The 26,552-nt window shown below is 47.9% G+C and overlaps 4 protein-coding genes across 5 annotated transcripts; 1 reads left to right on the forward strand and 3 right to left on the reverse strand.

Moving 5' to 3' along the window:
- Positions 1–338: 338 nt before the first annotated feature.
- hsp90ab1 (heat shock protein 90, alpha (cytosolic), class B member 1) lies at positions 339–5,450 on the forward strand. The gene is made up of 12 exons (XM_053880300.1): positions 339–491; positions 1,571–1,714; positions 1,789–1,995; positions 2,370–2,532; positions 2,619–2,752; positions 2,830–3,135; positions 3,215–3,380; positions 3,454–3,644; positions 3,726–3,873; positions 3,953–4,221; positions 4,514–4,847; positions 4,912–5,450. The coding sequence occupies exons 2-12, from the start codon at positions 1,571–1,573 to the stop codon at positions 5,025–5,027; spliced, it is 2,178 nt and encodes a 725-aa protein (XP_053736275.1). The 5' UTR covers positions 339–491; the 3' UTR covers positions 5,028–5,450.
- On the reverse strand, positions 4,918–8,714 carry LOC128767924 (radial spoke head protein 3 homolog). 2 transcript variants are annotated; one of them, XM_053880305.1, is made up of 3 exons: positions 8,565–8,714; positions 6,366–7,304; positions 4,918–5,621 (listed from the first exon to the last, which is right to left on the reverse strand). In XM_053880305.1, the coding sequence occupies exons 1-3, from the start codon at positions 8,565–8,567 to the stop codon at positions 5,619–5,621; spliced, it is 945 nt and encodes a 314-aa protein (XP_053736280.1). In that variant the 5' UTR covers positions 8,568–8,714; the 3' UTR covers positions 4,918–5,618. The 2 variants fall into 2 exon arrangements, with proteins under 2 accessions (XP_053736280.1, XP_053736279.1); XM_053880304.1 differs by lacking the exon at positions 4,918–5,621 and having other exon boundaries at positions 5,681–7,304.
- A 727-nt stretch (positions 8,715–9,441) lies between these two features.
- On the reverse strand, positions 9,442–17,525 carry slc35b2 (solute carrier family 35 member B2). Its single transcript, XM_053880965.1, has 4 exons — positions 17,274–17,525; positions 13,732–13,922; positions 13,462–13,619; positions 9,442–12,241 (listed from the first exon to the last, which is right to left on the reverse strand). Exons 1-4 carry the CDS (start codon positions 17,291–17,293, stop codon positions 11,309–11,311), a joined length of 1,302 nt encoding a protein of 433 aa, XP_053736940.1. The 5' UTR covers positions 17,294–17,525; the 3' UTR covers positions 9,442–11,308.
- A 733-nt stretch (positions 17,526–18,258) lies between these two features.
- On the reverse strand, positions 18,259–25,564 carry nfkbie (nuclear factor of kappa light polypeptide gene enhancer in B-cells inhibitor, epsilon). Its single transcript, XM_053881038.1, has 6 exons — positions 25,020–25,564; positions 21,956–22,058; positions 20,514–20,724; positions 19,929–20,017; positions 19,114–19,362; positions 18,259–18,970 (listed from the first exon to the last, which is right to left on the reverse strand). Exons 1-6 carry the CDS (start codon positions 25,322–25,324, stop codon positions 18,902–18,904), a joined length of 1,026 nt encoding a protein of 341 aa, XP_053737013.1. The 5' UTR covers positions 25,325–25,564; the 3' UTR covers positions 18,259–18,901.
- Between the last annotated feature and the right edge of the window lie 988 nt (positions 25,565–26,552).

Consider the following 26,552-nt stretch of genomic DNA (forward strand, 5'->3'; position numbering starts at 1 on the left):
ACAAGCGCCGCTGAAAAAGTAGACCCGGAAGTCCATCAGCGTAAGGTGGCAGCATTGCTACTAACTACTGACTGTTGTGATTTATTAAAATTATTGTTTATTCCGTAGCCGTGGAAAAAATAACCGTACAGCTAAATGGCGTAACATTATTTGGTCCATTTATTCCTTCAACTATGTTGTCTTATTATTATTTTTTCAATGGCGACAATTTTAAATATTCACTAAAAAGCCCTCATATTCTGTATTCCTGTCGTAGTCGCTACGCACGGTGCCCAGTTATAGTAATTTATATTCGCTTTTTAGGCGACGGTATGTAAATGGTTTGTTGGTACATACAGTGCCGCGGAGGGATACGCCTGCTCGCACAGCCCGATGCGTATAAAGATTCCCGTCCAATAAAAGGAAGCCCCTTTCAGTTTGTCTGCGTCAGTGTGCGGAGGGGACGATTTTCTGGACGCATTTATTCAAGAATTGTCAACGAAATAATCAAGGTAAGTGTGTGGAACGATGCTCTGGACCGGCTACTATTCAAATGTGGTCCGTTTGGGCGCTTAGCTGCAGGGAAATGTCAAGTATATTGCGAGGATGCGACGATGAGAAGGTGTCGCGACATCGTAGCTCGACTGCCTTGTCACGAACAATCCGTGCGGGATTCGTGTTTGGGATGGATGTTTGCGGGCTCAGTTGGTCGTGTCGTGTCGCGTCGTGGGAGCTGGTGGATGTTGCATATGCACATGCGGCACTGCGGCGCCGTGGACGGAGCTCCGGTTGCATAAAGGCAGGTGTGGTGCAGGAGACGACCGATCCTCATCATATACCGCCATTGGGGACTCGCTTTTCACGGTTATCGATTAATCCAATCTGTGAGACGGTTTTCCGTTTCCCCCGTTTAACACTCGTCCAACCAGCTCATGTATTTACCCATTAAAATGACGAAATCGTATTTGCCGGATCGCTTAATGGTGCTCGTGAAACGGTCACGTGGTGACCCGTCTAACGCGCAAGAGTCCGTGTAAATCGTGAGAGAAAGGCGTGAAGTCGCTCCACGCTCGGATGGAAGGTTCTCGTCCTTCAACACGTGTTTGCGGGGGCCATTGTCTGGCTTGTCGGTGGCCGCCATGTTGGAAAACGGCCACTTCCGCCAAGCGCAGCAACATGAGCTCAGCAGAAATGGGTGAAACGAAAGTGGAATAAAGACTTTACAACTCGAACGTAATAAAACGAACGTAGCGTCCGAGCACGTTTCGTGTCGTAACCTAGTGGTCAGACCGGTTCCTTGATCGATACCGAGTCACTGCAGTGACGATTAGTAACGGACTTTTTTTCTTTTTTCTCACTAATCATCTTTATGATGAAATTATTGATGAAGTTTATGAATTTGACTTTATGATACCATTGTAATAAAGCGTTTCCCATGCTCTTTTGTCCTTTCAAACTTTGAAGTCCTGGCGGTTTATTCTGTTGGGGGTCGACTGGTTTGATTCAGTTCTGCTCATTAGTTTGCTGCCCTCAGGTGATCCACTGCCCCCCGACTCTTGCTATTGTCTCCTAACAACACTCCACTGTTTAGATGCCTGAAGAAATGCTCCAAGAGGAGGAGGTGGAGACCTTTGCCTTCCAGGCAGAGATCGCTCAGCTGATGTCCCTGATCATCAACACCTTCTACTCCAACAAGGAAATCTTCCTCAGGGAGTTGATCTCCAACGCCTCTGATGTAAGTAGCGCCAGCGCTCGCCCATCCCTCCGTCGCTACTGTGAGATACTGAGGTGTTCGGTTGTTCCTCGCAGGCTCTGGACAAGATCCGTTACGAGAGCCTGACTGATCCCTCAAAGCTGGACAGCGGCAAGGATCTGAAAATTGACATCACTCCCACCAAAGACAACCGAACCCTCACCATCGTCGACACCGGAATCGGCATGACCAAAGCCGATCTGATCAACAACCTGGGGACCATCGCCAAGTCCGGCACCAAGGCCTTCATGGAGGCTTTGCAGGTGACTCACTGCTTAGAGTTAGGACAATCATAATGGCTCCAGAAAAAAAGTGACATTTTTAGGTTTGTTTGGGCATAGAACCATTATTTATTTTATTAGTATTTAACTAGTAGCTTCAAAAGTGACTTGCTAAAGTAGAGTACTAGTCATGTGCCCAACAAGTATTAAAAAAAAATGTTCAGGAATGGACTTAACTGGACCTGGATTTGGACATTACAGTTAAAAACACTATTAAAATTGACATACTTTTAGAAGTCGGACCACTTGCATGTCCAAGAGTCATGATGGAACCATGACCACAGATGAATCTGGTGTGTGAGGAGAGGCTCCACTGACTGAGTTTGAGCAGCTGTTTGACTGGTCTTGTCTTCCAGGCTGGAGCTGACATCTCCATGATCGGTCAGTTTGGTGTGGGTTTCTACTCCGCCTACCTGGTTGCTGAGAAGGTGGTGGTCATCACCAAACACAACGACGACGAGCAGTACATCTGGGAGTCCTCGGCCGGAGGCTCCTTCACGGTCCGGGTGGACAAGGACGGTGCGTGTCTTCAGGCTCTGACGCCACACAGTAGTTCAGGGCGTCTCAGTGAATCCAGGTTCCTTACGCTTGTTTGTGCATGGCAGGCGAGCCCATCGGCCGCGGCACCAAGATCATCCTGCACCTGAAGGAGGACCAGACCGAGTACATCGAGGAGAAGCGCGTGAAGGAAATCGTCAAGAAGCACTCTCAGTTCATCGGCTACCCCATCACCCTCTTTGTGAGTGTCCTGCTGCAGCCCTCGGTGTCTGGGCTCTGACGGGGTCTGAGTTTAAAGCTCACGTTCAACCTCAACAGGTGGAGAAGGAGCGCGACAAGGAGATCAGCGACGACGAGGCTGAGGAGGAGAAGGCCGAGAAGGAGGAGAAGGAAGATGCTGAGGACAAGCCAAAGATCGAGGACGTGGGCTCGGACGAGGATGAGGACACAAAAGACAAGGACAAGAAGAAGAAAAAGAAGATCAAGGAGAAGTACATCGACCAGGAGGAGCTGAACAAGACCAAGCCTATCTGGACCAGGAACCCTGACGACATCACCAATGAAGAGTACGGAGAGTTCTACAAGAGCTTGACCAACGACTGGGAGGATCACCTGGCTGTCAAGGTAAACACTGTCTCCATCTTCAGCCACTTCAGGGTCAGTTTTTGCCTCGAAACTTGACGCGTTGTTGAAACCTCCTCAGCACTTCTCAGTGGAAGGGCAGCTGGAGTTCCGCGCTCTGCTCTTCATTCCTCGCCGGGCACCTTTTGACCTCTTTGAGAACAAGAAGAAGAAGAACAACATCAAGCTGTACGTCAGGAGAGTCTTCATCATGGACAACTGTGAAGAGCTCATCCCAGAGTACCTCAGTGAGTCACCACCGACCTGATCTTCTCCACCCTCTTCAACTGTCTGATACTGACCTGCCTCTGATCACTGCAGACTTTGTTCGCGGCGTGGTCGACTCCGAAGATCTTCCCCTCAACATCTCCCGAGAAATGCTGCAGCAGAGCAAGATCCTGAAGGTCATCCGTAAGAACATCGTCAAGAAGTGTCTGGAGCTCTTCGCCGAGCTGGCAGAGGACAAGGAGAACTACAAGAAGTTCTACGAGGGCTTCTCCAAGAACATCAAGGTAAGTGCTGCTCCACACTGACCAGTCTGATCAGGGCTTGATGTGGAGCAGATGTTCAGATGTCATGGCTTTGCTCTGCAGCTGGGCATCCACGAAGACTCCCAGAACCGCAAGAAGTTGTCAGAGCTGCTGCGCTACCATAGCTCCCAGTCTGGAGATGAGACCACCTCCCTCACAGAGTACCTCACCCGCATGAAGGACAACCAGAAGTCCATCTACTACATCACTGGTGAGAGGAGCAGAAAGTGTCATGGCATGGTGTTTGGAGGGGTCAAGGTCTCTAACAAGGATCTACCTCTGGCCTCCAGGTGAGAGCAAAGACCAGGTGGCCAACTCCGCCTTCGTGGAGCGAGTCCGCAAGCGTGGCTTCGAGGTCCTGTACATGACAGAGCCCATCGACGAGTACTGCGTCCAGCAGCTGAAGGAGTTTGACGGCAAGACGCTGGTGTCCGTGACCAAAGAAGGTCTGGAGCTGCCTGAGGATGAGGAGGAGAAGAAGAAGATGGAAGAGGACAAGGTCAAGTTTGAGAACCTCTGCAAGCTGATGAAGGAGATCCTGGACAAGAAAGTGGAGAAGGTCAGTGGCTTAAAACTCCTCCATGTTCCCACCTCTGTCAGACTTGACTCCAGATGTTTGACAGTCTTCTGTTTGGCAACAGGTTCCTTAATGATCCTTTGTTTTGTGTCCCGGTGAGTCGGTGCAGGATGAGTTTGGTTTTGAATGCTCAAACAGGAATGTGTTTTTTGAAACAAACCTTTGAATACTTCTAACACGCCTGGCGTTTCGAGTTCCATCGACTTCTAACACGACCTGCATGCGGGTGACTCGGTGTGTTTGGATGACTCTCAAGTTGCCGCTCCTCCTGCAGGTCACAGTTTCCAACAGACTGGTGTCGTCACCCTGCTGCATCGTGACCAGCACCTACGGCTGGACGGCCAACATGGAGAGGATCATGAAGGCCCAGGCCCTGAGGGACAACTCCACCATGGGCTACATGATGGCCAAGAAGCACCTGGAGATCAACCCGGACCACCCCATCGTGGAGACCCTCAGGCAGAAGGCAGAGGCCGACAAGAACGACAAGGCGGTGAAGGATCTGGTCATCCTGCTGTTCGAGACCGCCCTGCTGTCCTCCGGCTTCTCCCTGGACGACCCACAGACCCACTCCAACCGCATCTACAGGATGATCAAGCTGGGACTGGGTAAGGACCGCGCTCTCGTGAAGGTGCTGGGCCAGAGCTGAGCAACCCTCCGCCTCTCGCGCAGGTATCGATGACGACGATGCAGTAGAGGAGCCCACGACGGCGGCCGCCCCAGACGAGATCCCCCCGCTGGAGGGCGAGGGCGAAGACGACGCCTCACGCATGGAAGAAGTCGATTAAACAGACCCCCCACCCGCCCCCCCTTTCCCCACAGATTTCTATCACATAGCCACACGTTCCAATTGTTGATCCTTAAAGTGCAGTAACTGCAAAACTAGTTGTCGTTGTTGTGGGGAGCAGCGACGCTCTGGCTCCAGGGCGTCGCTGTCACCTTTAAGGATTCAAAAAAAGAAGTTAATTTTTGCTGTAAGTTAATGGTGACAGCACATTTGTTTTAAGAGTACCCTGTTGCACTGAGTTTTAAATGTCATATGTGTGAACATGGGAATGGTACATTCCGCTGTTGGGTCTGGTGACGACGGTTCCGGGCGTCTGCTCGTGTGCAACTCTGCATGGAGAGACTGTAAGATTCCTTTGCCTGAGTCCAGGCTCGTCTGTAATCCAAGTCTTGTTTTGCAAAAAATTAAAGACGTTCAACCCAAATCCTGCTGCTGATGGTCTCACACTTTAAGGGTTGGAAAACATGACTCCCAAGATGAAGACGACCAGTGAGCCACATGGACGAGGGCTGGTGTGGTGGAGATTTAAGATGACTGGATGATGATGGGAAGTTAGCCAAGTGATGGAAAACAATGAGGAAATTGAGGGACATCACTAGGAAAAGAAGGCAAAAGGAAAGTTAAACATCCTGCCATATTTCAAATTGTCTTTAACAAGAGTAAACTTTCATTGTAATACAGTCACTGTTCATACAGGATGAGTTTAACGTCCGTTAAGAGGGCCTAAATTCGAGAAAATTGAAATATCGATTTCGATCTGAGCGCTCTTTTCTCAATTATTTCTGAATGACTGCGCTCCTTAGCAAACGGTGACGTTATCGCAAAACAAAACTGCAGTTCAACTATATGAACACTAGAGGGAGCTGTGTATCTGTAAAAGTTTCTCGTCCAAAGGCAAACGAAACCAAGAGTGCACTGCAAGTTATCGATCAGCCATAACATTATGACCACCTGATATATTTTGTCTCAACTTCAGACAGCTTTCTGGTGACGTCACCTCCTCCATCAGCCATAACATTATGACCACCTGTTACATTTTGTGTCAACTTCAGACAGCTTTCTGGTGACGTCACTTCCGCCATCCACCACATATCCATAAATCATAAATCATCTTGTGCATCAATGTCAAAATGATGGGGTGAAATACATGTACAAATGGAGCATTTATTTTCTCCTTATATAGCTCACGCAATATAGTCCATGAATTGCCAACAAATCCCTGTATTGTCTTTCTGGCTGGGCATCGTGGGAAGCAACCCCTGGTGCGGCTGCAATGATGGCTCTACAACACAAAGTCTTCACTGTCGAGAGCCAAACGTCCCGTGCAGATTCAGTTCACCTGGTCTTCCCGCCAGCTGGTCAGCTCGTAGATGATGGAGTCCAGCAGCAGCCGCGCCAGTTCCTTCTGCTCTCGTCTCCTGTTCATCTCAGACATCAGCAGCGGGAGGAAGTTGCTCTCAATGTCCTTCTTCACAGGGTCGTAGATGTAGCCGTCCACTTTCAGGGCGCTGAAGACGGACGGGATCACGTTCTCCAGGTACCTCTGCGTGAAAGCCCGCCCGGCGATCATGGCCGCCACCTCCTTCTCTTTCCTCTGCACCTCCTTCTGCTGGGCGATCCGGTTCTCCTTCTCCTGCGTGTGACGTCTCTCCTGCTCCTGCAGTCGCTGAACTTCAGCCAGCTCAGCGTTGCGGCGCTCCTCGTAGTACTTCTGCTGGGCCTTGAGCGCTGCCAGCTCCTCCTCCTCCATCACCTCCAGCAGAGACTGCTCTATCGTCTTCCCCACCAGAACCTCCAGTAGTGGCTGGACCTCCCTGTCGAAGTCAAACAGCTCTCCTTCTTCTATCTGCGTGGCCACGTCCTTGCCAGTTTTGGCCGGGATGAACAGTGGACTGGGTGGTTTGTCCACGAAGGCGTCCGTCTGGCACTCCATCTCCGTGGTCACGATGATGTCGCTCAGTTCTTCCAGGTAAAGCTCCGTCTGTACGTCCATGTTTTGCCTGCCCTCCATGGGGTCAGGGGTGAAGGGCCTGAAGTCCCGCGCCCTGGTGGTGTTGATGGCTTTTCGTCCTTGACTCTGCACGTCTGCTTGGTTCCTCTGCAGGCCAGACGACGCTTTCCCCTTCACCGCCTGCCGATCGTATTTACCCTCCGCATATTTGGACTGAATCTGAGCTGAGAGACGCTGGCGGTACTTGGATCGGTTCTCAATAGGCCTGGAGTTGATGGAGACCAGGCGAAAGCCTTCGGGGCACTTCTGGTTCTGTTGGTCGAGCGCCTTGACAAACCACAAGAAGACAGAATTATAAAGTGCTCCAGGTCCGCTGATGATTGACAGCAACTGTGACGCGTGTCCTGGGAAAGGTCCCAACAATCTACCTCAGTCACCTCCAGGAATCACCCAGCCTTGCCTCTAGCTACTCATGTCGTCCCCAACCACTACGTTCCCATCTCACTTCTGCAAGCCACCATTCAACGGCTCCTCTCGAGAACATGGCACCCTGTCCTTCCCATATGGTGAAGGCTGGGCTTAAAGACCATCCCTGGGTGCAACATCCAGTGGTGGGCCATGTACCGATGGTGGTGAGTCAGGACACCATTGATACAGTTCTGTTTGGGACGGCACAGCTTGGAATGGTATGTACCATCCTGGCTGACACACTCGGTGGTCAAGCCAATTGGTACCTTACCATTCAGTTTTACCCCTGGCATAATTGTACGAAACTGGTCCAGTTGGGATAATGCTGCACTCGATCGCAGGCCAAACTGTTGCCACTGTGCTGGCTGGCCTGACCGAGCTCGATTGCAAACAGTACCACTCACCTCTGGCGAGGCGTGCCACAATGGCCCTGACCCTCTATGGTTCTTAAGAAGAGTTTGGTTGCACCTGGGCAAAGTAACCGCAGGTAACAAAGTAAGCCTTGGCAGAGAACCCAGGCATCAACCTCTGAGCGTTGTTTCATTGGACTTCAAAGCTCCAACAACTGATTCAACAATGTCTTTGTTGGATTTCTTTTCTTGGGGTGAGGGTCTAAGGGGTATGGGGGTACCCCATTCCTACACCCATGCTTGTCTCAGAAGCATTCCTGAGCGAAATGACGGACCTAGGATGGACCTGCTAGAGGAGAAGCACTACCATGGCGATGCCCACATGGTGGCGCTGAGGTTGGCACTCTTGGCAAGCGAAGGTCAGGGATTTATGCAGGTCCGCAGATTTGCGCCTTTGATCCCCTGGTTATAATGATGTCATCAATTTTAATCTTCAGATGCATCTCGATTGCGGATTAAGAACTTCGGTGGTACGGTCTAATGGGCCTCGGTCCTAAAACCCCTTCGTAAAAACACCTGCTCCTCTCAATAATACAAGAGTGAGATGCAATGAGAGCCATCACAACCAGAGGAGGAGTGAGCAGGAGCAGTGGTTCTACACCGAGTCTCTCCTGGATGACAGACCTAACTTGTGCTCTGGCAGTGCCCACAGGCGAGTTGGAGAGCGGTCCAGAAACACTCATCAGTGTTTGGGTCCTGAAATACTCACCATAGTCAAATCTTAAATTTGCTCTCTGACACAGCAGTGGGGAGGGGTGTTGTGCTTTTTATTAGCGGGATGGACACGTCAGTGCAACACACTGGACATACTGATCTGTCACGCTCGAGTCAGTGGGAGCGTCTGGCTTGTTTCCTAACCAGGATCTGTGAGGCTGCACTTATACCTGCCGCCAAGTCGGGATGAAAGAGAAGCGATCCAATCCTGTGTTGGTTTTCAAAGGCAGCGAGGAACTGACCAACCACATCAACTTTTACGGGGATGAGTAAATAAAGACACGAACAAAGACCGGCAGAAAGGTGAGTCACTTCACCTGAGGGAGGACCGGAACCCCGCCCCTTTGATGTTAGACTATTGACTCGGACAGGTGAAGGCGGAACAGTGAGGTCACATGACCAGGTAAACCACAAGAAAAGTGGCATAACTGTGAGAAAGTTTAAAATGTTTTAGTGTAAAAAAACAAAACAAAAAAAACCTTTGTGATTATTTTTTGTAAACAATGTCTGAAACAAACATAGAAAATAGATGAAAATATCAGAAGATTAAAAAAAAGATTGTTGTAATAAAAAGATGCATTTGAGATGAAGCTGTACAGATAAAATATATAAATGTAAAAATAGGTTGGCAATGAGGTGCATGTTTTTAAAAAGTAGCAAAAAAAAATAATACAAGAAATAAAATAGCAGTTTGATAAATTGAAATAAAATTATTGAATTCAAATATTTAATTTTAGTACAACAAAATAGATTTTTTAAGAATAAATATTTAATTTTGAAACAGCTGATTAAAGAAAGTGGAAAAACATGTTGAAGACAGTTTCATTACAAGAACAAAAAGGGGAAATAAATGAATGGAAAAGCCAAGTAAAAACGTGACGCCGCCACAAAGTTAATCTGTGTTTTATTATGAATTCAGTGATCGGAAGTAACAGAGCAATAATAAAAAGTAGCAGTCACGTCTTCCTTGAAAAACCACCAGGACATTCACGTGGCGGCACGAGCACACGAAGCCGTCTGTACAAAACGCACTTGATAACCCGCTGGTTTATTTACACAAAATGGTTTCGGACCATGGTGGTGCGGAATCTTGAGGTGGCCGAGCGTTTTACACACCAGTGGAACGTGTTAATATATTAACTCTCAGCTTTTCATGGATAAAACATTTCATTAAGACTTAAATGTGACCAAAGACAGCTGTCATGGATGTTGACCTTTGAGCCTGTAGATGGCAGTATTGCACCTATGGTAGAGACACATGTGATTTCATATCAGTTGTGATGGGCTGAAGAGGCTTCATGAAACAGTGTTCATGATTTCAGAGCCCACTAGAGGGCAGTCTTGGTTTAGAATTGATGTGAGGTTTCACTGAGACGGTTGTTTAACTCCTAAGACGTTGGGGCAGAAAGCGCCATCTAGTGGCCTCTGAAAATGAGGACAGTTTCATGAAGCCTCATCAGACCATCACTACATATCAGGAACCTCCACAGACTGGCCGGGATGAGGATCAGCACCTCTGAGGTTATAGTGAGTCACAGCACGGGAGGATATGAATAGCGGGAGGATCATCCACTAGAGACTCAGAGAAGAGTCTTTGATAAGTTTCTGTCGACCATGGGACGCACCACATGGAACAACAGTCTGGTTTGGGAATGTCTGGGCGACCTTCAGTCGGAGCATGAGGCAGGAAAAGTGATGACTCTTCAACCTCAACAATGTGAAGAACCAGAGCTCACAAGATGAAGGGAAATATTATCTCCCGTGACTCACTTTATATCAAGGTTCACATGATCTGTGGAAGTTCCTTTCTGGGAATTTCCGCGTGTCTCATTATGTGAACTGCAGCATCATAACAAGACGCTTCGGTGAAGACGATGACCTGCATGTACCGATGACACCAGCACACTCTGACTTCACCTCTCGCTATGATCACACTCCAAAAGCATTTTAAAAAGCAGCTCCATCTTGAGGGAACTAATCACTGAAATGCACTCTTCAGCATCTGAGGGGCCATGATTTCCTTCATGGTACCTGAAGGACCAGCCCACAAGTGGATCAGGACCTAACGCTGGAGCAGCGCAAATTCATTTGAATGCATCCATTTTCCGCAGCTTATTCGCTCACATGGGCTGCAGGGGTTCGAGCCTATCCCAGCAGGGCGAGAGGCAGGGGACACTCTGAAAAGGTCGCCAGCCTATCACAGGGCAGATAAGGATGATGGTGATCCAAACCGTCTCCACCAACATCCGCCGCTTCCCATCAGCAGGGCAGCATCTCCTCAGCCCTGTAGATCATTTCCGCCAAGATGGAGCTCTCGGTTCCAAAAAATGCTTAGGTATTCAGAGCACTGACAGGATAAATGGCTGCTTGTTGACCTGTTTTAACGACATAACAGACCTGTAGCAGACGCATGAGAAGAGTGACATGATGTAAACAAACACAATTTTAGAAGTGACCTTTTGGTATTGACCTGTAATGCTTGTTGGCGTGTGACTCAAGCATTCATGTGGGAAACACTAGGCGGCGCTGTTGTAGGGAATGAAATGTTTGATGTTTGTTGAAGTCTGGATAAATAAGCCACATGTGGTGGTTCACTGTCAAACGTTAGGAGAGGGTTTGAAGATCGGGACTCGTGTGTTCAACAATCTTTAGGCACTCGGACCAAAGTGGACCCGCCGGGTCGTAAAAACACGCGCACAAAAGCCACCACGGAAAACGCGGTGCAGAGTTCCAGTTTGGTCAGACTTTCTGCGTCAGTGGCGCCGCGGCCCGTCGCCCCGACTTGACGCGGCTGCGAGCGTACACCCGCAAGAAGAGCGCCAGGAACACGATGGCGATGCCGAAGCCGCCGATGACGGTGGTGGCGTGGCCGTAGAGGAAACACGACAGCAGGATGGCGAACGCCTGCCGCAGGGTCATTATAATGGTGAACACGGCGGCGCCGAACTGGCTGATGGTGTAGAAGATGAAGAGCTGGCCGCAAGCCGAGCACACAGAGAGCAGGACGGCGTGGAAGGCGAACTCCGAGTGACGCGTCATGAAATAGATGGACTCGAGGAGCGCCCCCTGCTCCAGCAGCGAGCCCACGGTGAAGAGGCAGGAGAACAGGTTGACCCCGAACATCATCTGCACCGACGACATCTTGTACTTGAACAGGTTGTCCTGCCAGTTGGAGGTGAAGCTGTCAAAGACAATGTAGCCCACAAGGATGATGACCCCGCTGAAGGTGGTGACGGTGGACGGGTGCTTGCTGGTGGAGCTGGACAGCAGGAACATACTGACGCCCACCGAGATCAGCACGGCCGTCAGGTACTCCCAGTACTCGTAACTCTTGCGGGACACAAACTTACCCATCACCATGACGGGGATGACCTTGGAGGCCTTGGCCAGAACCTGAGTGGGGAAGCTGATGTACTTGAGCGCCTCGTACTGGCACCAGCTGCTCAGGATGTTGGAGAGCGAGGCGAAGGAGTACTTGTACATGGGCGCGCCGTGCCGGGGCTGCTTGAAGAGGAGACACCACAGCCCGGACACGGTCAGAGCCAGGATTCGGTTCATGAACACCAAGAACTGGGAGTCCTTGAACTTCTCTCCTTCTCCGTCTGGTGTCGCGGCGCCGTATGAACGGGTCATCACTCGCTCCTGCAGGACGCCCCACGTCAAGTACGAGACCTGAGCAGAGGGAAAGCAGAGGGGAGTCACATGTTGGAACCAACATCACGTGTTCCCTATTGGAACAGGGGTTCTCCACTGGTCTGGCTTTGAGACCTGCCATCGCCTCGAAATGATGAGCCCTGACCCAAACCTATTCAATTCACATTTCCTTAGAAAATGTGCTGTTTGAACCACTAAGACACAAACTATCACAGGTCATTGAGTTCATTTGCAGTAACCCGTTCACTTTTTTTTAGTACCAGGAAGAAATCTACTCAAGCAAGAGGAAGGTTCACACCAAGAGTCGCTGGAGCGAAACCTACATGAGGCTGCAGAGCCATTCACTAGACTGCCATGTTATCATAATGTAGATCACTTAAAATAATAATGATGACTGAATGAATAAAGAGTAGCATAAAAGAAGGTGAGGAAAAAACACTTAACTGTGAGAGAAAAAAACCTCCACAGAAAACAAATATAAAAAATAAAAACTTAATTGTTTTTTTTTTAATCTAAATTGATTCATTCATATTTTAAAAATATGTTTCAAAACTACAATAATAATAAAAAAGTTCTGGTCCCAGAGTAAAAGCATTTTGGAGAGGCATTTTCCAAACCTGGCCATAAATACTAGCATAAATATTGAACCTAATCCATTGACCTCAGATAAAGCGCTTTCAATGAGGGACTCAAGTGTCCAGGAAGACGGGTGATGGATGGGATGGAAGGACTCTGTACCTCACACAAAGGGATGCAAATACACATTTTCACTAACCAATAGAATCACTTGTGGAAAAAATGGATGAATGAACAGAATTATTCATCAAACAAAATGAAAGTTAACAAAATAGTAACAATAATAATATAAAAAAGAAACCAAACTTAAGAGTCAAGAAAAGTTCTGCTGCAGTAAATAAATGAAATGTTAAAAAACAGATGAAAATAGTTTTTTAAAATGAGTAAATCTGAAGAGTCAACACTCTTGACTAGGACACAGATCTCTGCAGGTCATGCCTGTAGGTGGAGAGCAAAGATCCGGCTAAGTTAATCACGCAGATAAGTCCTGTGTAAAGTCACTACAGTCTTGTTGCTCGAGTCTAGACAAACACCACATTCACTGGCACTGACTCGAGGCCAGACGCAGAAAACAAACACACCTCAGCCAGCAGAGAGCAGAGATGGTAGCAGGCTGTTCCCAAGAGTGTGCAGAGCCACTCCAGCTCAGGGAGGTTCCTCACCTGGAGTCCAAAAGCACAGAAGACCAGCTTGACAGCCTGTCGGAGTGTTGAGCCCGAGTCTTCGTTTCGGGCTGCGACAGGCACCTCGTCCAACAGGCCCGACTTGGCATCGCTTCCGAACACGCACGTCTTGATCAGTGGGAAGCAGATCCCCGAACCTACGACGAGCAGTTACATTTCATTTCCTTTGCTAGCAATCGTCTAATCTCAGCGTGGACCTGCAGTCTACGGAGGATGTTCACAAAGAGCATGTTTACATGGAGCCCAGACCTGTGTCCAAGTAGTTGATGCGCTTGAAGTAGCTAATGAGGAAGTAGCCAGGGATGATGATGGTGGAGTAGCCCAGCATGTTGACCAGGAAGCGGAAGAACCAGACATCTCGCCAGCCTTCCAGGAGCGAGGCCTCTTCTTCTGCAGCCACGGCTGAGGGCAGGAGAAGCAGCAGCAGTGCAGGCCAAACCCTGAAACATCACGAGAAGGTCAGGGACTTGGACACGGCCACGACGGAAACACAGATTAGACTTGAGCCCAGAGCTCAACAGCTCATTGGCGTCACGGTAACAAACATTCCATCTATCTGTGTGAGTCAGTTACTTCCAAAACTGGTGACCAGGACGACCAGTTGTCTGTGATGACTCATCACCTCTCACTGGACAGGAATAAGGCCAGTGTTCGATTGGTTAGGAGCCCATGTACACCATGACAAAGGACAAAGACAGCTCAGGCGAAAGTTTCCCTTTTGAGAAACGATGTTCTCACTGTGACGTGTGGGGCAGCGGCACAGGAGTCTGATCAGATAAGCTTCACCTTCACAATAAACTTTGAGCAAAACACCTCTGGAGAAGAAGGTGCGGTCCATGCAGACAGAGGGCATCCCTTCAGGCCTCCTCCCAAGGGGCCTGGCTCACATAGGCCCTCTTTGTCCGGGACATGGCTGTGGTGTAACTTTCCAGTAGCACGCCGCAGCCAGACCTGGACTCCGAACAAGCCGTTTAAACATGCAGGAATGTTCTGGACAGGATGGGCAGCAAACCCACCACCAGCGCGAGATAGAGGCGAGCCTGAAGTCGCCTCCACACTTCTATATTGAAATATCATAAAAGATAAACAACACTTGAAAAGTTAGGGAGCAAATCTGTTGTACGTAAGAATATACGAAACAAACGTAGCGGACATTAGCAGCAAGTGCGACAGAAAAGCAAGTGCATGCCATTAGCATTTATCTGATGACAATCTTCCTGTTGTCTCTAAACGAGAGGAGCTTATCTTCACAACCTCTTCATACTGAGCAGCAGTTTGCACTCAGAATTGAGAGTTTGCAGTTAGGATCCCACTGTCCACATTGAAATGTAGGTAGAAGCTTGTATCAGAACTACCAACCCACAGAGCAGTACACACAATGAATACTGTTGGTATACTGGTGGTTACTGTAGCTTGATAAAGCCCAAAATAAGATAGATAGATGCCGACAGCTAAGTAAGTAAAATTGGTGATCCACGCCGCCTTCCATTCCTTTCCATCAAACCAACTCTTGAGTTCCCTGATATGGATGGTGGGATGTGAACTATGGACAGTCACTTGCATGAAGTCTGACCAGAGCAGTGGGTGGGGTCCACAGCTCAGTGCAATATTTTGCATATTCTAACGCCCACGTTTTGTTATCACACTGTTTAAACTCTTGAAAATAATATGGTGACGCACTTTAGGCCCTGCCAAGGTAAATAAATGACACAGCAAGGATGAGTGGAAAACATTCGTCCTCCTTTTGAGATACGGCTGCTGAGAACCTTGAAGTCCGGATGCCAATCAAGCTGCACAGGCGTCACTGGAAGAGTGGGAGTCCATTTCTATCACAATACATAAATTATTCTTCAGTAACACGTGAGGAGATTAAGTGTTCACAGACAGTTTTTATCAGTTGAAATGGAGTCGCAGGAACATTGTTATGCTCATCGTTCTTCCAATGTTAAACAGCGTTTTAACTAGATTTAAGTTTGAAATGCAAATATTTTTATTTTGATACAGAGCAACTTTATTACTAAACTGCACAACAGGGCCCCTTAAACGCACATATCTGTCATGCCTCAGAGATCCCGCTGAGCCATGCAACATGTTGGTTGGTCAGCAGGAACTTCACCGATTATTTCCCAGCGTAGGAGGTGTCTTCGATCGGGGGGGTGGGTGCAGCGATACGTAGGATTTTGACGACAAGGAACTCAAAAGCAGAGTGCATTGTGCATCATTCATGGTCCTCCCCTAATAGGCTGAGTCCTACTTGATCGACGGGTGTGACATCTTGTGAATGATTTTTATTAAAGCGCTGGGGAGAACCCTGATTAGTTTGTGCTCTCTACCTCTGACATACGTAACAGTACACCGGACAGTACAGAAGTGAACTAGCGCACGAGGCAGAAACACAAGACGTGGAGTGCTTTCAGTCATGTCAGCCAAAATTCTGAATTAAATTCTGGCGTGCAACTTTTCAAGGCCAGTTGGCAGTCAAACAACCTCATTAAAAATGCAGAGTATTCCAACACCTTTCTCCCAGGACTCAAATGACCTTACTTCCATTTGAATTACACACTTCCAGTCACACCGCATCATACTCTGGTTCACCTTCCACAGACGAGTTGTAGCGCTAGTACATTACATCTCGGGATTTAAATGTACAAGCTGTGTTGGACGTTGAATGCGTCGTCGTGCTGCTCAGTATCCTGGGCGCTGACTGGCTGAGCAAAGAAGCACCAATGACTCATCCATCACAACCTTCAGTATCCCTACATTTTTCATTAGTTTCATCTAGTCTGATGATGACACAGAGTTTCTTGTGAAGGTTGCAGATAGAGAAAGTCAACCAAGGATGTCGTAACAAGGAAGCAGGTGTTATGACTGCACTGAACTGGTCTATTGCAGCGTTAACAGTCATCATCCCCCAGAACTTTATATCCACAGCAGAACACACCACTGACTCAGAACCATCTTGCCATTAGCCTCTAGACAACTCTTCACCAACCAGAACATTCCATCCCATTCGCTAAAGGGGTCGTGAGCTCCGCTCCGAGTCTTAAACGGCTGACTGATGTCCATCATCCCCAGGGGTGTAAGAAGATACCGATACACTCAAATATTGTGATACTCGATTTTGTATCGATACATCTGCCCGAAACATTGCAATACTTGAGTGTGATGTTGTCTTCGTATTCTATGTCGGCAATATTCAAGACTGTATTTAACGCATAGATACTTGTATACGCTGCTGCGTTTGTGATATGTGTTCTTTCGGTACACTGGAGTTGTTTTGTCGATTTTCGAGTCCGTTTTCTGTTGGAGTGAGAAATTCAAGTCAAACTAGACTGACAACACTACATTATCATAGTTTCACCCTTTAAAATGACGTCTCTTATAACAATATCTCGCTGAACTTAGAGTATTGCAACACTTGGCGATTTATTGTATCGTCACCTGTATCGGGTTACGTATAGTATCGCAAGATACCTGCCAAGACACAGCCCTGTTTCCCAGGAAAACTACCATCCGGTTGTTTAAGTCACGAAGTCGAGCTGGTGAGCAGATAAACAGTAGGAACTCTTCACTGCATCGTGGAACCTCAGTCGTTTTAGCCAAAAAAGGCACGCCAATAACAGAAGCGAAGACAGACGGGGCGTTTAGATAAGAAAGCGGCTGTTAACGTAAATGAGGAGCAGTTAACGGTTCACGAAGAACCGCGGTTGGCGGAAGAGAAGCAGCCATTTAGGGACGGTCTGGCGAAGAGTGAGCTACGTGTTCTGGCTCCCCTCGGTCCCCAGCGTTACCTCCATGAAAGAGCTGGCATTTTCCGCACTCCGTGGCCCGTCACCTGGCGCAGCAGCCCCGCCGACACTCTCAAGCCTTCCCGCCGAACCAGAGCATGAAGGCTCGCAGACGCGGCTCGCCGGGAAACTTCACACGAGCGATGAGTACGGACGGTAAACGAGGCGTCCCTTGTGTCCGAAACTTGTCTTCTGAGGTGTTCACCACAGAAACGGAGCCCCCTCTTCTTCTTCTGGGCACGGAAGGATGCTGAAGACGGAGCGGCAACACTGACCTCTGCCGGCGTGGAGGAGCTAGTGCATGGCTGGAGTTGAGCACTCAGAGGCGCGCGTGACTCCAAAATAATCTTGATAAGATGTTCGAGCTCAGTAGATCAGTCGGATCATGTTAACCGCAGATGAGGTGAAACTCAAATGACAGATATAGAACTAGCGCGTGAGTTTGATTCAACCTAGCTTGTTGTTTATACCATTGATGACCATTTATTACAAACTTATTTATGATCTACAACAACAAAAAACCTCACTTGAAGTCCTTTAATAATAAAAATATTTATTCATCATATTTATTATTGGCCCAATTTTAAATTGATATATTGATCCTTGTTGGCTGTTGTTGTGATCTTAACTTCAATAAAACCTCAACCCAGTGAGTTTCAATGACAACTTCTCAGGTATGTCCACCTGGGAGAGTTGTTGGTTTTGGTTCCATCTGGCAGATGGGCATGGAGTCGGGTTCTGTTTGTGAGAGGTGTCGTGTGTTTGATAAGAAGGCATGTGATGCTGCTCCGGTAATGTTTGCCTGGACTCACACAGTAGGTTTTCAGTCACATGACTCAGAGGGTGATCCCTGTTTTTCACGTCAGCTCACCATCACCATGACCTGTGAGTGACTACCTCGACCACAAGATCAAGTGGGGATCTCCTCTGTTTTCCACGGTGACTGGCTCAGGAGCACTTCACCTCCCTGAGTCAGAGGCGACTGCAGAAACTCCCTGGAGAAACCATATCCAGCCGACCTGGAAGAAAAGTCATCTGTCTAGGTTTCTGTTTAAACGTGAGTCAGTGACGACAACAACACGATCGCTTTCTATTTTATTACAAAATAAATGGGGTTATTGTTTAATTTAAGTAGGCCAGTGTAATTTATGCCAAACAGCTCTCTTGCGATTGGCAGATGAACCATAAATACAGACAGAAAATATGAAGCAATCGTAAAAAAAAGTGTGATGTAGGAAGGAAAAGGTAAAAATGTTTTTGATGAACGAGTGATATAAATATATTTTGAAGTTGGGAAATGATTCAAATGTTACCCGAGACAATCTGGCCCTGATTTGAAATCGCAATTTATGTTTAAGTTTGAAGTGAACAAGAGGTAGGTTTACACTGATTTGCCAAAAACAAATGAATTAAAAGTGAATTTGTCATGCAATAAAAAAGCAAAATATCAGAGGAAAGAAGACTAGTACAGTGTTTAGGAGGGTCCGTGAAGCAGGAGGACTCTGTTAGAGGGGGGGGTGTTAGGTGGTGCACAGTTCTGGCTGATGCATAAATAAAAAAATACTACAAAACTTCAGCTTGAAAAGCCAAATCATGACCAAAAAATGGTTGTAGCTGAAGCCGCCTCCTGCTCAGAAGTTCAATCCAACCACCGCTCGGCCTGAAATCTGGATGTCGTCGAAAGGAAATATGGCCAAAATCTGCAAAACACAAACAAACCATTTCAATTTGTGATCCCAAGCTAATTCCTCAAAATAGTTCCAGTGTTCTGATCTCGGACACGGTGCACAACAGAACTGCATGGCTGACTCAAGCTTCATCTCAATGCACAGGCTCCACTCACGTCGTCGTTTCCCTCGGCCAGATCCAGCGCCGTCTCGTCCTCCATGTTCCGCAGCATCATGTCGGCTCCGGACTGGCACAGCAGCGTGGCGATGATGGCGTCTTGCCTCCCCACCGCCAGGTGCAGCGGCGTGCAACCGTTGAACATGGCGGCGTCCACGTTTGCTCCCCTGCTCAGCAGCAACTTCACCGAGGTCACATCGTGCAGCTCCACGGCAAGATGGAGGGCAGTTTTCCCGCTGGTTCCCTCCTGAAGGAGAGAGGCCAAATCAGGAGTCTGACGTTTTCACTGGACTTTCTCGGCATTTCCACGACCAAAACATCCCAATTTCAGGTGAGTCACTGCCGGCTACATGAACTCTTTGGACTAATGTTCGACTATTTCTAATGTTTTCCTGGAGGTCAATTTTTCTACCTCAGCTGAAGGTTTGTGTGTGCGGAGTTGTAGCTCTGTTTCCTTTAAACTCAAATGGATTCCATCGTCCCAGTTTTGCTGACAATCTGGGCCGTAATAATAATAAATATGAAGAAAACAAGCTCTCAGTCATCTGGAGGGATTCATTTTGAGCCGGTGATGTAAACTGCAGGGAATGGAGGGGAGTCGTGTTCCCCCCTCCCTCAACAGAGGGTCGAGCGGGCTGACCACTCCAGCCTCGATCCAGTTACGTCTCCATGATTCCTGCAGGAAACGCTGACGTCAGCACGGATCGCTGTCGGCGTTGTGCCGGCGCAGCAGATTCACAACCGGACGGCGCCGCTGAAACCAATGACGGCAAAAACCGGCGGATCCAGTTTAGTTTCGGTCGAGAAGCTGACCTTGATGTTCAGGTCTGCGCCTTTCCTCATCAGGAGGTTCATGATGTCGTGTTGTCGGTTGAGCGCCGCCAAGTGGAGACAGGCGAAACCTGCAACAACACCGGAGGACGGAGAATCAGTTTCAGGGTGGAGGAGTGGTCAAGTGCATTGCAAAATAATAAGGAATAACATCGAGGTTTGATCACTTGTGGTTTGGTGTTTGCTTTCAGACAAGAAGTGTATTTCTCTCTGTGAAAAAATGCAGCTTCCTGAGTGGCCAATTTAGTCGTAGTCGTCCACCACTCGTGGACTAACTCCAGTTAAAAGTAGATCAGGGCTCAGCGAGGACATGAAGGAATTCAATAACTTAGATGAATTATTTTTGCCCTGTTTTTACAAACACATGGAAAAATGAAAAGTCCACTTTCACTTTCTGCAGCCACTTTCCTGCTCTTTCCTGCACTGGAGCAGTTACAATTACATTTAAAGCAGGAGTTGGGGGTGGCTGTGCATGAGCCACAAATATGACCAGTCACGAGTATTGTATAAGCAGGTGGTTGTAATGTTACGGCCCCTAAGTCAGATATACCAGAGGGGACGACCCACCTCTCCAGTTCTGTATTTCCAGCACGGGTGCCAGCTGGCTGTGGGAGAGCAGGCTGGTCATCTCAGAGGCGCACACGCTCTGACCGTGCTGACAGGCCACATGAAGGGCCGTGTTGCCGTCCTGGTCCTGCAGATGGAGACTGACACCCTTCTCCAGCAGACCCCTCACCACCGTCGGGAGGTTCAGGTATGTGGCCAAGTGCAGGGGGCTCTGGGAGGGACACACACCCAAACATTAATTCAGAGACTCAGGAGTGAGAGGAGTCAGAGGTGAGGACACTGAGGTTGTTATTGAGAGTGATGATTCGAAAAGAGAACATGGAGAGGGGAGATGGTGTCGGACCAAGAACGAGGTTCACAAAGTGAGGAGGTGTGAATCAGACAGGTTGAAGAGGAGGGTGACCCCAGACCAGAAATTATTTCAGAAAACTGTCCTCACAATGTTGCAATCTTGAATTTAATTTAACAGTTTGCTCTCCAGACAACAGACAACCTTTGTCAGTGCAGGAGTTACTGGTCCACTGACCACACTGATGCACAAGACACGTGGCAGCTAGCTCTTATACCATTAAACTAGCATTAATTGAGATTAATTCATCACAATTTCTTCAATTAATTAGATTATTTTTCTTAATTGAATCCACCCCCAGTATTTTTCTACACATATGTGAATCTTCTTGGCAGAAACTTATTTCTCCAACCTCCCCCTATTTCCTGATATCATTTTCTTACTTCCATGTTTTCATGACTTGTTTGTTACATCAATACTTGTTTCATTATTTTTTCCCTTCTCATGACAGTGCAGTTTCCCACATGAGGTCAACACATTTACACTTCACATCAAAAACATTAGGTTCATTCAAGCACTTCATCTGTGACTTGTATTTCACCTTAACAAGGCTTTACATTAACTGAAATATTAACATGGGATTCTGAAATACATTTTATAAAAATGAACCTTTCAAAACTTACAAAGGTTTGGCCAAAAAACCCCAAGCTTTCTTTCTAAAAAACCTTCAGTTTTCCTGCTGAGGTTTTCATCTCCGTCTCATCAGGTGTTCCTCGATTTCTACAGCGTGTTCACTCAAATGTCAAGTGGGAGGAAATTGGGCAATCATCATGATGTGCAACTGAGTCAGAGTGAGAAATGCTGAGTCGTCACTTTGACAGAAACATTAAAGGAAGTTGTTTTCTTGTAAATAACGACCAGAGAGGTCTCTCCTCGCTCTCCTTCACCTCTGCTGGAATCGGAGCAGATCTCAGCTGGCTCTCTGCAGGAGTCAAAAATCTGGGAGTTTCCATTCCGGGTCCCTGAAGAGGCCTCGAGAGGAACCACCCCCGGTGACCAGACTGACAATAAAGAGGAAGTGCGCTTCTCTGGAAGCGTATAAATAAAAGCTACTCGTCGTGACGCAAGTGCGGGGCCGGCGGAGGAGTCTCACCTGGTACAGGTTGTTTTGGATGTCCAGAACTTCCTTCGGGAATATCTGGATCAGCTGCTGAGCGAAGGGCTCGTCTTCATGGATGATGGCTAAGTGCAGGACTCTGCAGGTACAAAACGGCTGTTGAGAATGAAGCGTGAAACTACACAGCAGCTTTGAGCATCACTGGTACAACTGGAGCTCGTGTCTCACTCCTCGCTGGCGACGACCAGTCGACTGTAATCGACAACGTTATTAGCCAGTGATAGGATCATGAGTCGACTAGTCGTGATGCCATCGCGCTCATTTCCACGTGCGCAGCTAAGCTAAGCGGTTGAAAAAGTATGGAAACATTTCTGACATTTCCAGGAGAAAGGTTCAGTTAAGAGCTCATGAATCTGCTAGACAGATGGTTCAATAGTGAGTGAGAGTGGAACCGACGGTAGGCTGGTAGGTTGATGCTGCACATGTAAGGTGCCAATATCTTCACTCCAAGTTGCTCCAAGGGTTTGAATCAGGTCAACCGGACTAGTAACAGTCCTTCTTTGACTATTACTAATCCGGTTGACCTGATTCAAACCCTTGCTGTGTGATGACCCGGATGACAGAGCACAAACTTCACTCCGAGTTACACTGCACTTCTGTTGGCCCCGTTGGTGAGGGGCAGGTCAGTCGGCCCGGGTCTTGATGGTTCACACGTCGCTGAAACTGAACAATCCCTTCGTCTGGATGGTCTAAACGCAACTTTCTGATGAACAATGATGTCTTAACTCCGCCCCTCAAACCTCAGTCCTTCACCCTGGTCAGCCTGGCAGTAGCACATGGTTTGAGGGCTTGAGACCCAAGACCCATTGAGTGGGGTAACACTGAGACCAAACTGAATACAGTAGTCAACATATGAACACGTGTTTATTTCTACTATAAAAAAATACGATTTTTTTTATTTAAAAATAAATGAACTAAAATGCTTTCATTGGAACAAACCAGTCGTCCTGTATTCAGTTTGGTCTCAATATATTTATCATTTCAGAATGATAAAAAAGTCAGCGTAAAAAGACGAGACGGGAAAAGGCGCGTTTTTGTGTCAACAAAGGTTCAGTACCGCCACCCACTAACACTAGTGTTGATATTTCAGTCCTCCAGTTATCAGTAATTCACAGCTGAGAGCGAAACCGCGTGTGAATAATGAGCAGATGGAAATTCAAGGAGGTCAGCGGCAAAGCAGCACTTGTGTCATGATGTCGATGATGTTGCGGGTGCGAGTAATTCCACAGCAAGCTAAAGCGATGACACAGCAACACAGAAATAGTGAGTGTGTGTTTTCACATTGAGGTGTCGGAACGTTGGGTTAAGATTTCTCACTTCCCCTGAGTAAGACAGAGAAGCGGCTGGTGGCGAGGGGCTGACCGAGGGCCACGCTTGAAAGATGCATCACGCAGCGCAGCTCAGTGCAGCCAATAACAAGCACAGGACCAGAACACGCCGTCCGATCCAGAAGAACAAGTTCCTTGGATCAGAAACAAGCTTCACAGCTTGGGCTTTGTCTAAACTTCATGGGGAAGTCCGGGGCTCTTTCACTTCCCTGCGCGGCGGCCTTGCAGGAATCCGTGAACATGTGTTACAGAGTTCAGTGAGCGAGAAAACCCCAGACTAGAACCAATGGAAAATTCAGGCCAACACAAGAGTCAGATTAGAACTTCAAACGCGGAGGAGCCGTCTGTATCTGACACTTCTCACTCACCCACACAGTCCATTTAAAGGTCTGCAGCTTGTGATTTGTAGTGACACACAGTGGCCAATTCATAAAGTACAATAAAAATATAACTTGGATCCTGTGATCTATCAGTCCAGGGATTAGAATGGATCATAATAAAATGGAATATTTGCTCCGGTTGGTTTCAGTTGAGCTTTAAAATAAGTAACGTGCACAGGATTCAGGAAATAACACCTCAATTGTTGAGTCATATCTGCACACTGATCATCCATGGTAAACCGCCAATGCTAATTTTGCATCTTTGACCTACGCAGCTAGGGAGAATTTTTAATAAGTTAAATATATATATATACATAATTTGATGTGTACATTTATAGTTGGGCACTAAACTTGCAAAATTCTGTGTTGCCAAGCTTGTGTTTTGGAATTTAGATGAGTGTTCTGCTTAGCATGTATGCTAGCACCACGCTACAGAGAGGGAATCAATGACATGCGCGAGAGCAGTGAAAACACTTTTGTATTGAACAAGCCAATGATTCACCACCATTCGACCTGTGCTTGTCAGCCAGCTACATCCGCTAGCGCTAGCTGGATTTCACCTGAGCATGTTAGCTTAGCCTCCAGGGTTTTTGAAAAGATTCCTGCAAAATATGGTGCGGGAATTTGCCGCAACACGAGCAGAATCATATAGGGATGGCTGTTAGCTTCCTCCGCATGAAGCACAACACATTCATTTGGAGTAGAAGTGACTGAATATATCCAGGTAAGGGCTCAGGTGTGAGGCTCCCTGCCCGGGAGGCGGGTGAGCAAGCAGGAGCGGTCCAACATTCTCCATAGTGTTGGGTATCAAGCGCAGCCGGCGCCAACCGTCCAAGTTTCCAACCGACAGTTTCCAACCAAACTATCTCGAGCCTTCTGTTTACAGCGTTAGCCAGCTAACTGTGGCTAAGCTAACTCTGGCTAAATAATTCATAACTTTCCACAGCGACAACACATTTTCCTGATGTTACTTCTCCCTTGATTCAATGTGTTTTTGTGATCTGGGTCGCACTCTGTCGGGCTTGACTCCCAACTGGACAGGAATGGAACCACACTGTGTTGTGGAGAGAGGAAAGCCGCGGCTCTACACTGAATCTCTGGCCACTGCTTTTGCTGATCAGTCACTTGTGACACACAAAGCCGTTCCAGGTTCTTCTCCAACAGGATTCTAAAGTGTGATCGTCCAGTTGTTTCTGAAGACGGTTCATGACTGATCCTCGAAGTTCAGGGTCACAAGTCGCAGCCTCGCACCTGACGCTTCGGCGAACCTCAACCCAAGAATTCAAGGGTTTGTTTTCTCGCTCAAAAATGGGAAGTTTGGCAGCCACTTACGTGTCTCCTTCTTCGGTAATGCTGGTGATCTGGCTCTCCTGCTGCTGCTGCTGCTGCTCCTCGGGGGCAGATATCGTGCAGCCCTCCACTATTTCTGACAGACTCTCCACCGTGAGAGACGAGGAGCCGTAGGCCGAATCCAGACGCTCCTCCACGGCTGACAACTTGTCCCGTGGCCCGCTGAACTCGACGCTCCGGTGCTCCGGCTGATCCTCCGACTTGAGAATGGAGCGGAACGAGTCGATGCCCGAGTCGGCGCGGTTCTCCTCCAGCAGGTCGTCTTTAGTGAAGCTGCCGCTCGCCATGGTGGCGGTCCACCAGGGCTCCTCTCCGAACCCCGAGGCTCTAGCGACGAGACGCGGCGGGTGTTGCCGCCGGTCGCTGCGGGTCGATGTGGTGGAAGAAGGGCCGGACTCTTGAATGAACCGCCGCGCCGTCGAAGCACCAAAACCAGCCTCCGTCGTTCATACCACTTTAGTTTGGTTTGGACTCGGAACCGTTCAGAACTTCAGTGAGTTTCATCTCTGGCGGTGTGTAGCGGGGGAGGGAGGGCGCTGGGGGGGGGGGGGGGGGGAGGCACGAAGGAGGAAGCGCAGACATGTGAAAGATGAAGCTGTTTTTGTCACGCGGGGGAATCCCCGGTGCGCGCGCATCAAAAATACCAGCGTGCGCACACCAATATGGCGGAAACAGTAAAACAGGAAGTGTACAATGGCATTTCAAAATAAAACATTCATAATTTCAGAATTAAGGTCTTCTTTAGTACGAGAGTTACTTTCATTAACTCTCTGCGGTTTTTCTGGCGACGCGATGACTAAATTACAACATTAAGAACTCAAATGTAATTGCATTTTACATGCAACGAAGCATAGTTTCGCAGAAAGTCTTTTATAGCAGATACTGTGTTAAAATAAAGGTTCACTGGATTCATCTTCACTACCAAAGTCAGTTTACAAATGAGTTTAAAAAAAGTTATTAAATAGACTTGGCGTGTTAAAATGCACAAATCCAGCAAGCAGTAGGAAACAACAAATGGATGTGGCAAATGACGCTTTTGACATGCTCAGAAAACTGTCACAGACAGGAACCAAAGTCCTGAAGTGTCTGAAGACTCGTCGACGTCTCAGATTGGCATCAAAATGACTGACTCAGAATGTGATTCACAATGTTCTAGATCAGAGGGAAGCTCATGAAATGCTCTATTGGTGCTTCAGTTCTTGATACTGGAACTATCTGGTGCGCCTATCAGTGTCAAATCCCATGACCAGTCGGTAGAACTGTTTTTCTGCTCGATTGTTTTCCATCTTGAGAAGGAACGTGAGCAGAACATGGAAACAATCCTCTTTTAGATACGACATGATGATCACCATGAGACAGTCGAACAAAGCATCTGGTTGCTCGAGTGGTTGCCCACTTTCTGTGAGGAGGTTGTATGTTCTCTAAGTGCTTGCAGGGATTTCTTATGGGCATTCTGGTTTCCTCCCACAATCCAAAAACTGACTTTTAATTCTGTCTGAGTGGTTGTCAGTGTGC

This window comes from Synchiropus splendidus, chromosome 12 (genome assembly GCF_027744825.2).
Source record: "Synchiropus splendidus isolate RoL2022-P1 chromosome 12, RoL_Sspl_1.0, whole genome shotgun sequence".
Taxonomy (NCBI): domain Eukaryota; kingdom Metazoa; phylum Chordata; class Actinopteri; order Syngnathiformes; family Callionymidae; genus Synchiropus; species Synchiropus splendidus.

What these genes read in the sequence shown, in the direction of transcription:
- nfkbie (XM_053881038.1), bottom strand. Translation starts at nt 25,324, where the DNA reads ATGGCGAGCGGCAGCTTCACTAAAGACGACCTGCTGGAGGAGAACCGC. An exon ending in TCCAAAACAACCTGTACCAG is followed by an intron (nt 20,725 to 21,955) that starts GTGAGACTCCTC and finishes TGTCCCTCCCAG; the next exon opens with AGCCCCCTGCACTTGGCCAC. An exon ending in GCGCAGACCTGAACATCAAG is followed by an intron (nt 19,363 to 19,928) that starts GTCAGCTTCTCG and finishes TCTCTCCTTCAG; the next exon opens with GAGGGAACCAGCGGGAAAAC.
- hsp90ab1 (XM_053880300.1), top strand. Translation starts at nt 1,571, where the DNA reads ATGCCTGAAGAAATGCTCCAAGAGGAGGAGGTGGAGACCTTTGCCTTC. An exon ending in TGATCTCCAACGCCTCTGAT is followed by an intron (nt 1,715 to 1,788) that starts GTAAGTAGCGCC and finishes TGTTCCTCGCAG; the next exon opens with GCTCTGGACAAGATCCGTTA. An exon ending in GCTACCCCATCACCCTCTTT is followed by an intron (nt 2,753 to 2,829) that starts GTGAGTGTCCTG and finishes CAACCTCAACAG; the next exon opens with GTGGAGAAGGAGCGCGACAA.
- slc35b2 (XM_053880965.1), bottom strand. Translation starts at nt 17,293, where the DNA reads ATGCCAGCTCTTTCATGGAG. An exon ending in CATCAACTACTTGGACACAG is followed by an intron (nt 13,620 to 13,731) that starts GTCTGGGCTCCA and finishes TGCTCGTCGTAG; the next exon opens with GTTCGGGGATCTGCTTCCCA. An exon ending in TCTGTGCTTTTGGACTCCAG is followed by an intron (nt 12,242 to 13,461) that starts GTGAGGAACCTC and finishes CCCTCTGCTCAG; the next exon opens with GTCTCGTACTTGACGTGGGG.